Source organism: Solanum dulcamara, chromosome 7, assembly GCF_947179165.1.
Source record: "Solanum dulcamara chromosome 7, daSolDulc1.2, whole genome shotgun sequence".
NCBI classification, from domain to species: Eukaryota; Viridiplantae; Streptophyta; class Magnoliopsida; order Solanales; family Solanaceae; genus Solanum; species Solanum dulcamara.
The window spans coordinates 37,516,668-37,527,573 of NC_077243.1; the positions used below are offsets into that span (position 1 = coordinate 37,516,668).

Here is a 10,906-nt window from a genome sequence, read left to right on the forward strand (position 1 = left end):
TATTATTTATATATAATTAAATTTATATTTTATATATATAAAATAAATATATTATATTTTCTATAACTTATTTATGTGTTGGCCTTTTCGAATTTTAAACTTTTGAAATGAAAATCTTGCTCCGCCATCGAACAAAACCACATACCAGGTCAAGTATTCACCAAACTTTCCAGCGGTTTTCATCATCAGCATTAATGCGTCCAATTCTACTTTCAAACAAAATTTTATGCAATATGACCCTATCTTGATTTTTCCACTCTATTTGATTATTATAATCTTTTGGCTTCTCAGTGCATCGCTTTTCATTGTATTTGTTAAATTATTAATAAAATCAATATTATATATATGGTGAGTAAATTGGAAAATACCAACGGACAATTTCTATCATTAAAACTGTAAAAGATTCTCCCAATCCTATTTAACGATGATAGATTATTAAACAGCCGTGTTAGTTTTTAGGGATTATTTAGCGACAGTTTAATGATGAAATTTATCACTAATTTTTACTTTTGTGTGATTATGTAATATTATGTCATTATAAATTATTTCTTTAAAATATTTGTTTTTTAAAAATTTAATCTTCATTTTGTTAATTATTTCATTTCGCATAAAATAATAAATAAATTTTCTTATAATTTACCACAAGCATTATTTAATAATCAACCATTTACCAAACACTGTATAAGGATATATATATATATATATATCAAATAATGTATGCATTTATTATATATAGATTATTTTTCATAATTAATCCCATCAAACCAAATATTTATGTAGAATTTCACGTTTTGATCATTTTTCGCATGTCCTAGCTCCTAGCCAGCCAATCACGTAGGATGTTTCTTTTAATTTTTTTAAAATTATTTTTGACTATTTCTCCTATTTTATTTCACCTTTTTTCTCTCTATTTCCTCCACAATTAGCATTTTATTTTTCGGTGAATCGATAACTCAATAATAATTTATTTAATTACAATTAATCTACCTTTAGTTGACTAGGCTTTATTTCATTTAAATATAATTGTGATTTCTCATTGTTTCAGTTGGCTAGGGGTGTCTATTTTTTCTCTCTTGTTGTGTTATTCCACTAAATTAAATTAAGAATGGAAGTTCCTCACGTAGTAATTTTGCCGTTGCCTCTTCAAGGTCCAGTGAATTGCATGGTAAAACTAGCTGAGCTCTTGTGCCTTCACCAAAATATTCGTGTCACTTTCATCAACACTGAATATATCCATCAACGCCTGGTGAATTGCACGGACGTTCAAATTCGTTTCGCGAAATATCCAAATTTCAAATTCGTGACTGTTTCAGATGGACTTCCAGAAAATAATCCAAGAAACGGAGATCAAATAAGGAAGGTTATTGAAGGTGTAGAGGAAGTGAGTAGCCCACTGTTGAGAGAGATGGTCATGACTACTACTTGTCTCATAGTAGATGGTATTTTTACATTTGCTGTTCATATTGCTAAAGAGGCTAGAATCCCACTTCTTTATTTTGATACTATAAGTCCTTGTGCACTGTGGACTTATTTGTCTGTTCCAAAACTAATTGAAGCTGGAGAAATTCCTTTCAAAGGTTAGTCTAATTATTTAATTAGCATTCTTGAACTTTAGTTTTGAATATTTGTGTAAAAAGTTTTTCCACCATTTCTAAATCTAACTATATCAAACATCGATCATCAAAGACTCTAATTTGTAAGTCAAAGGTGTCGTCCGACTGTGCAACAGCTAAATTATGCTCTAGTACCAGTCTTGTCTTCTAGCTTTCTTATCCATGTAAAAGAATAAAGACAAATTAATATTCAAATTAGGTGATCAGCAACGTTAGCTGATAAGATAATTTTTCATGGAGACGGTTATTGTGATAACAAAAGTGTGTTAGTTGACACATTTATTTAAGATGACATTTTGTATGACTATGTTCTATGTTTTGAGTCTATGCTATTGTCGTCGTTTTCCTATTTGTAGGCGCAATATTAGAAAATGAATTAGTACACATCAATTATAGTTAATTTTTCTTAAAGTTATTAAAAATTAAATCATAATATATATTTAATTTCTTTTTTGCATGGTACATACAGGAAATGACTTGGATGTATTAGTAAATAGTATGCCAGGATTGGAAGGTGTGATGAGGCGTCGAGACCTACCCAGTTTCTGCCGTGCACCTGAACTTGATACCCCCACTATCCAACTTGTAATCAAGGAGGGGAAACATATTGTCCAAGCCCAAGGTTTAATATTCAACACATTTGAAGGCCTTGAAGGGCCCATTCTCTCACAATTTCGAGCTGTGTGTCCAAACATATACGCCATTGGACCTCTTCACATTCAAATGAAGGCAAAACTAGCTTCCCAATGTTTGCCTAAGACAGCAACCTCCAACAGCCTCTGGAAAGAGGATATGAGTTGTATGGATTGGCTGGACGAGCAGCCCAACAAATCAGTTCTATTTGTCAGCATTGGAAGCCTTGCAACAATGAGCAAGGCCCAATTCTTTGAATTTTGGTATGGTTTGGTGAATAGTAAGACTCGGTTCTTGTGGGTCCAGAGGCCCGGTTCAATTATTGAACTTGAAGAGGACAACATTAATGTTCCCATGGAATTGTCTCACAGTACAAAGGAGAGGGGTTGTATTGTTAGTTGGGCTCCACAAGAAGAGGTTCTAGCTCACCCATCAATTGGTGGGTTCTTAACTCATAGTGGGTGGAATTCAACTTTAGAAAGTATAGTAGAGGGAGTGCCAATGATTTGTTGGCCCTGTTTTGTTGATCAACAAGTAAATAGTAGGTATGTTGGGGAAGTGTGGAAACTTGGACTAGACATGAAAGATGTATGTGATAGAGCCATAATTGAGAGGATGGTGAGACAAGTGATGGAGGTGAAGAAAATTGAATTTTTGGAAAGGGCAAAACAGATGAGTAATTTGGCAATAGCAAGTGTTGCTGAAGGTGGCTCTTCATACCAAGATTTGGACCGTTTGATTGAGGATATTAGGCTGATGAGGATATAACATCCTCACATGCCAAAAGAATTGTTTGGGCTCAGAATGTTTCTTTCATTTGGTCAATAAATGCTGTTTAATTCTCTATACTTTCTTTAAACAAACTCTTAATATGGATAATTTAATGGCTTGGTTATGTTCATCATCATTCTTGGGTAGTCGATCCAAATACAAAAATTAAAATTTTTGACCGAAATAAGTCATTATTTAAATCAATTCACTATAATAATATATTTTCTTATAATTTATCGCAAGCATTATTTAATAATCCATTATTTACCAAATGTACACTGCATAAGGATATGTGAGATTATATATATATATGACCAATCAAACAATGTATGCATAAGTTATATATAGATTATTTTTCACAATTAATCCCATCAAACCAAATATTATGTAGAATTTTAGGTTGAGATCATTTTTCACGTGTCCTAACTCCGATCCAGCCAAACACGCAGGATGTTTCTTTTTTAATTAATTTCTTTTTTGCCTTTTTTCTTTGAATTTTTCTTTTTAACCATTAGCTATTACAGGGCCACAATTAACATTAGCTATCACTTGACGGTAGTTCAATGTTATAATTGGTAACACTAAAAAAAATACAAGCTTGAAAGTTTTTCTTTTTTATTGGGTTATCGATTCAATAATGATTTAACTTATTTTTTTAGCGGGTTAAATCGATAACTCAATAATAATTTATTTAATTACAATTAATCTACCTTTAGTTGACTAGGCTTTATTTCATTTGTCAATTTTGATTTCCCATTTTCTCAGTTGCCTAGGGGTGTCTCGTTGTCTATTTTTTCCCTCTTGTTGTGTTATTCCAAGAAATTAAATTGAGAATGGAAGTTCCTCACGTAGTTATTTTCCCGTTGCCTCTTCAAGGTCCAGTGAATTGCATGGTAAAACTAGCTGAGCTCTTGTGCCTTCATCAAGAAATTCGTGTTACTTTCATCAACACTAAATATATCCATCAACGCCTGCTGAATTGCACGGACGTTCAAATCCGTTTCGCGAAATATCCAAACTTCAAATTCGTGACTGTTTCATATGGACTTTCAGAAGATAATCCAAGAAACGGAGACCAAATAAGTAAGATTATTGAAGGTGTAGAGGAAGTGAGCAGCCCACTGTTCAGAGAGATGGTCATGACAACTACTTGTGCTCCAACTTGTCTCATAGTTGATGGTATTTTTACATTTGCTGTTCATATTGCTAAAGAGGCTAGAATCCCACTTCTTTATTTTGATACTATATGTCCTTGTGCTCTCTGGACTTATTTGGCTGTTCCAAAACTAATTGAAGCTGGAGAAATTCCTTTCAAAGGTTAGTCTAATTAACTAATTATCATTCTTGGACTTCAGAAAATTAGTTTTAAATTTTTCTTTAAAAAGTTTTTCCACCATTTCTAAATTTAACTATATCAAACATCATCAAAGACTCTTTGTAAGTCAAAAGGTGTCGTCCGATAGTGCAACAGCTAAATTATGCTCTAGTACCAATCTTATTATCTTTTAGTTTTCTTATCCATGTAAAAGAATAAAGACAAATTAATATTCAAATTAGGTGATCAGCAACGTTAGCTGATAAGATAATTTTTCATGGAGACGGTTATTGTGATAACAAAAGTGTGTTAGTTGACACATTTATTTAAGATGACATTATGTATGATTTATATATAATGTTCTGTGTTTTGACTCTATGCTATTGTCGTCGTTTTCCTATTTGTAGGTGCAATATTAGAAAAATGAATTAGTACACATTAATTATAATTTGTGGTTGCATTAGTACATATTTCATGCCAAGCTGCAATGTCAAAGCATATATTCTGCCGTGCACCTGACCTTGATATCCCCATTATCCAACTTGTAATCAAGGAGGGGAAACATATTGTCCAAGCCCAAGGTTTAATATTCAACACATTTGAAGGCCTTGAAGGGACCATTCTCTCACAATTTCGAGCTGTGTGTCCAAACATATACGCCATCGGACCTCTTCACATTCAAATGAAGGCAAAACTAGCTTCCCAATGTGTGCCTAAGACAGCAACCTCCAACAGCCTCTGGAAAGAGGATATGAGTTGTATGGATTGGGTGGACGAGCAGCCTAACAAATCAGTTCTATTTGTCAGGCCCAATTCTTTGAATTTTGGTATGGTTTGGGAACAGCATGACTCGGTTCTTGTGGGTCCAGAGGCCCGGTTCAATTATTGGACTTGAAGAGGACAACATTAGTGTTCCCATAGAATTGTCTCAAAGTACAAAAGAGGGGTTGTATTGTTAGTTGGGCTCCACAAGAAGAGGTTCTAGCTCACGGGTGCTTAATTCATAGTAGGTGGAATTTAACTTTAGAAAGTATAGTAGAGAGGGAGTACCAATGATTTGTTGGCCCTATTTTGTTGATCAACAAGTAAATAGTAGGTATGTTGGGGAAGTGTGGAAGCTTGGACTAGACATGAAAGATGTATGTGATAGAGCCATAATTGAGAGGATGGTGAGACAAGTGATGGAGGTGAAGAAACTTGAATTTTTGGAAAGGGCAAAACAGATGAGCAATTTGGCAATAGAAAGTGTTGGTGAATGTGGCTCTTCATACCAAGATTTGGACCGTTTGATTGAGGATATTAGGCTGATGAGGATATAACATCCTCACATGCCTAAAGAATATTTTGGAATAAAATCACTGTAATATAACAGTTTTGCTATGTCTGCTTTAGACAATTGCAAATTATGTTCTGTACAATGATGGTCTGCCTCTAGTTTAATGAATTGAATTTGCTTATTTTGTTTTATGATAAGAAAATATATTAGCTTTGACATCATGAGAGGCACGAAAATTTTGCCAGCGTGAGAAATCGTGCAAGGCTCGAGAAATTGAAGTTCAGGTCACATTCGTCAAAGTCATATTTGTGACAATATAATGAGTGTTGATTTAGCATAAATTATATCTGCATCTATTGAATTGTATATCTGATCCAAGTAATTTTCACTTGCAGGATTTGATTCCATATTCGCAGGTCCCGTGGTAATTAGATTCTAAAGAATCGATAATTATCATAAAATTTCTTATAGAATCAATAATAACTAGAGTATATTCCTAACAATTTTATAACTGAATTTGTCATTTAGTTATCATCTTCAGATGTACAAAGTTGTCACCAGATTATAATTGCCTACACATGCTAATCGAAAACAAAATCGATCTAGAATATTACCAAACTATCCCTACAAAGGATGCAAACGAATTTGTTGAGGAGGAAGAAACTATCCCTACAAATCGGTTTAGAAACTTTGTGTGTTGGAAGTGACAAATGTAGAGGATGCATTCTTTACTTTGTTGGCAGAGATCTCGGAGAGTTGGCAAAATAGCCACTCTCTAGACTTAATGTAACATTAAGACACAAGTTTTAAAATTTTTGGTGTATAGACATCACTTATTACATTATCAATTTGACGCCAAAAATATGCAAGGCCAACACTCAAGTCTTTGAAAATATACTTTGGTCTCCCCCCCCCCCCCCCCTCATTCTTTTCCAACAAAATGAAAATTCTTTATTATTATTCATTAACAAATAATTTCAAAAAGTGAACAAAATTTTTCAGGAAGAAACCCAAAAAAGAGCTCCCGTTTGCAGGTGATTTTGTCGATTTCGATGCTATTTCCGACCACATTTTCTTCATCATAGGTGAAATCGTCGTCACCTTACTCATTTCTTATATTTTCATCCCATTTTCTTGAAAAATCTTCAAAAAAAAATTCCCTCCATTTTTAGAAGCTTGAGAAGCCCTCCAAATCACTCTCTAAAATCACTCTATAACTGGTGAAGAGATAAATTTCCATAGTTTAGAAACATTATATGTACGTTTCCGCTATTGTAGGTGCTCGATTTAAGCTAATCTCATTCATTCACATTTCTATACGGATTTCTATCAGTCATAGACCGTTAAATATTGATATCTAACTCTAGTATCGATCAGTGTAGTCTATAATGATAGTAGCTGAATTTATTGTTGTTGGTGGTGATTATATGGGAGTATGTGAGGAGACTCCTAAAAGCTAGAATTGGAAATATTTTAGTAAGACGACAGTGCCCATTGCTTTGCGTCGCAATGGTTTATAGAATGATATGGTTGCAAGCATAATTGAGGCCGATGAGTTAGCCTCCGAGCCAAGAGACTTGGTGATTAGATATCAAATGAATGGGAGGGGGAAAGTACATCCCACATTCATAAAGAATGATAGGCATATGGGCTTGTACATGTTGGATGTTGCTGCTGATGGGTCTAGATCTATATTGAGGATAAATGTCATTGCGAGGCATCCGATTGAACTGTCAAATTCACTTAACAACGACGACAATAATTCGGTTAAAGATGAGAGCTTGGGCGATCATCCAAAGGAGAGATTGGGTGATTATTCAAATGAGAACTTGTGTGATGATTCAACAAATATGTATGATCATCCAATGAATATGAGACAACAGTAAATAGACGCGGAATATCCCAAAAGTTTCGAAGGCTTGGACAGAGAGAAGGCATTGGGATCACAACCCAGCCATTTCTTTCTAGATTGAAATAATTTCTATATAAATCAAACATTTAATAGAAAGAGTGAGCTGAAATTATTATTATCCAAAGCGGCGGTGAGAAAATCTTTTAATTTTGCTACGGTGAAGAGTTGTACTAAATACTTAAAGGTGAAATGTGTTTCTTGTATTTGTGGGTGGATGTTGCGCGCAAAGAAGTATGAATGATCAGACATATTTTGTATCTACAAGTAAATTGGCAATCACAGTTGTGATGTTGAGCATGCCAATAGAAGCCATAGAAAAATCTTGACCGAAGTCATTACATCGCTTTGTGTGAATCTGTATCGTGATGACAAGGGTTCAAATATTAAAGAGATTTAGAGGGTTATTTTAATTTTTTTCGCAGCAGTCTAAGCTACTACAAATATTTGAAGGGAGGTGTGATTGCGAAGGAAATGGTCTAAGGGGCAGTGAAGCATGGATATTCATGCTTATCGGCTTTTTTCTACATGTTCGACACTCTTAATGTTGGTTCTAGCTATTCTATCATGATAAACAAAAATAGTCATAGATTCATGTATTACTTCTTAGGCTTCGGTGCTTGCATTAGGGGATTCACCCACATGAGTAAGGTAATTGCGGTCCACGACACTCATTTAGATGGTAATACGAGGATGTGTTGTTGAGCGCCGTTGCATAAGATATGGAGAACTATGTTTATCCAGTTGCATTTTGTATTGTGGAAAAAAAGAACGATATGTCTTGGACGTTCTTCTTTGAGAAGTTAAAGGAGATTGTGGTCGATGAACCAGATTTGTGTTTTATCTCCGATAGACACAAGGGAATCGCCAACGACATTATAAAGGTTTACAATCATGCTCATCATGAATATTGCATGATGCATCTCGATGAAAATTTCTTGGTAAATCAGTACTGTGGAGATTCCCTCTATTTATACTACAACGCTGCAAAGACATATTCTATAAATAAATTTAACTATCATTTTGTAGAATTCAAAAACAATTGCCTCGAGTTAGCCAATGTCCTTGAGCATGAAATTGGTTTTGAGAAGTAGAGAAGGGCACATTTTCAGGCAATAGGTATGATGTGATGACCACAAATATTGCCGAATCACTTAACACTATGTTAATAGATGAAAAAGAGTACCCCATGGCATCCATATTTAATTCGATTGTTAAGAGGTTTGGAGAGTTATTCAGGGAGAGACATGCATATGTCTTCAAATCTAAGGATAATAAAATGGTGCCGACTGCTAAAAATATTGCAAGAGAAAAAATAATCGAGGGTGACTCCTTATATGTGGAGAACTTAATCGGGGAAGACAATCAATTCACCATGTTCGGCGCAGGTTATACTGCCAAAGTAAACCTACTGAAAAAAAACATGTTCTTTCAAGGAATATGACTAGGTCAAGATACCGTGCGCTCACACGATGGCCTCTTTGCGATCGAAGCATGGCAATATGTATTGTATGAGCATCTATGAGTACTCTTCGCCTTTGTATAAAGTTGAAGCATACCTCCTTGCACATTTTGAATCTATTAATGTTGTCCCTCTCGATTCAAAATCGTGTGTGCCACAGGAATTGCTAAACATGAAGATTCTTCCACCACTTATCGATACAAGGCTTGGAAAGAAGAAAAGAAAATGTGTCAAGGACGTCAGCGAGAACTTCAAGAGCAAGAGGAGGAATAAATATTCAATGTGCAAGAGACCCAGACACAAGAGAAACACATGTATGAACAACAACAAATCTTATATAGGCTTTGTTATACCCTAAAAAATTTTAAGCTAAGACTCGAGCCATTCTTCTTATGCATATAGGCCCGAGACCAATAACTTCTAATTGTGTATATGTTTTTGGATCAATTTCTAAGTATTTGAGGTGTATTAAAGATGAAATTAGGTTCATAAGGAACCTCTAGTACTAAGTTGAGTTCAAAGATCCTTTACCAATTGATTTTTTATATAAGATCATATGAGGGTCAACTTCATATGATCATATCTCTCAGCATATTAATAGTTATATGACCTATGAACTATCAAATTAAAGTTTCTACGTATGCTCTTTTCCACTCCACAAAATTTGCCTCATTTGGAGTTTGGAGTAGAAAGTTATGATCGGTTTACTGATATATGTCCGAATAGGACAATTAGGCGAGCTCACTAGCCAATTTGGCAAGTCGCTGAATAGTTCAGCGAGACCCCAACTTAGCTCACCGAATGGACTTAAAAACCTTCACAAATTATCATTTTAAGTGATCTAAATCACCCTTTTTGTCAACTCTCCAAATAGTTCGGCGAGGAGACCTCTAGCTCGCCGATTTATCCGACGAAACTCATTAAAAGGTTTTTTAAATAATTTTTTTATGGTTTTATTACATTCCCAGAAGGGTATTCTTGACCTTTTACCCTGAATTAGCTTTCCTAAGTCTACCTTATAGTCTTATAACCTCCCCATTCATTCCAAACCCTCAGACAAATCAAAATTCACATGTTCTAATTTATTTCATAAGGAAAAAAAGCTAGGGTTCCATGAGCATTCGTCAAGTTCTTCAACATTCTTCAAGAATCTAATTCTTCTAGGTATGTAAGGCTAAACTAAAGTATGGACCTTGTTCTTCCATGTGCCCCAATGATTATGATAGATTGATTTGTGAATGAATTGAGTCTCCGTAATTATGTTTCTTAAGAATTTTCTTAAATTTAAAATATTTTACATAATATTGCATAATTGATGATTTCTACGAACTTATTTCTTGAACAAATGATTTAAACTCCTTATTTCATAAACTCTAATAGTATTTTGATTAATATTAGATGTATATGCCTAAGGATTGAGTTTAGAGCCTTGAACTTGTGAATGCATAATTATGATTAGGAAGTGAGCATGATGATAGTTTCAATGAAACTTGATAGTCCTTTATATCTTCATAATTGAACCCAAGTGAATGGTCTCAACTGAATGTTGTCATAAATAATTGTTCAAACTACTCTTAAATAAATGATTGAGAATGATTGGTTGAAAGAATTGATTGGATAGAGCTCATGAGCTGATAAGAGTCCATATAAGACTTATTGATTGATTTGATTGAGATTGGTTTTCTTATGAGCATTGAGTCTTAGGAGGAGTATCGAGCACCGAATTGAGTAAGAGTAAGTAACAACTCACATTCAATAACTAGTAGCCAAACATAAGAGAGGATTGAACCATTAAGTTGGATGTTTCCCTATTTTATTATCCTGACATGATAGGACTTGATTGATTGTTGGATCTGTGATTGGTTGATTCATTTTTTAACCTAGCAAAGTATTGAAATGATGTGGCAAAAACATTGGCTTGTTGTAC

General features: G+C 34.3%; 2 protein-coding genes and 1 pseudogene across 2 annotated transcripts; all 3 read left to right on the forward strand.

Moving 5' to 3' along the window:
• Window positions 1-1,055: 1,055 nt before the first annotated feature.
• On the forward strand, window positions 1,056-3,170 carry LOC129895173 (7-deoxyloganetic acid glucosyltransferase-like). The gene is made up of 2 exons (XM_055970851.1): window positions 1,056-1,577; window positions 2,083-3,170. Exons 1-2 carry the CDS (start codon window positions 1,106-1,108, stop codon window positions 3,012-3,014), a joined length of 1,404 nt encoding a protein of 467 aa, XP_055826826.1. The 5' UTR covers window positions 1,056-1,105; the 3' UTR covers window positions 3,015-3,170.
• Window positions 3,171-3,770: 600 nt separating this feature from the next.
• On the forward strand, window positions 3,771-4,865 carry LOC129895440 (7-deoxyloganetic acid glucosyltransferase-like). Its single transcript, XM_055971160.1, has 2 exons — window positions 3,771-4,334; window positions 4,740-4,865. Exons 1-2 carry the CDS (start codon window positions 3,851-3,853, stop codon window positions 4,757-4,759), a joined length of 504 nt encoding a protein of 167 aa, XP_055827135.1. The 5' UTR covers window positions 3,771-3,850; the 3' UTR covers window positions 4,760-4,865.
• On the forward strand, window positions 4,820-5,780 carry LOC129895439 (7-deoxyloganetic acid glucosyltransferase-like; annotated as a pseudogene).
• The last annotated feature ends 5,126 nt before the right edge of the window (window positions 5,781-10,906 follow it).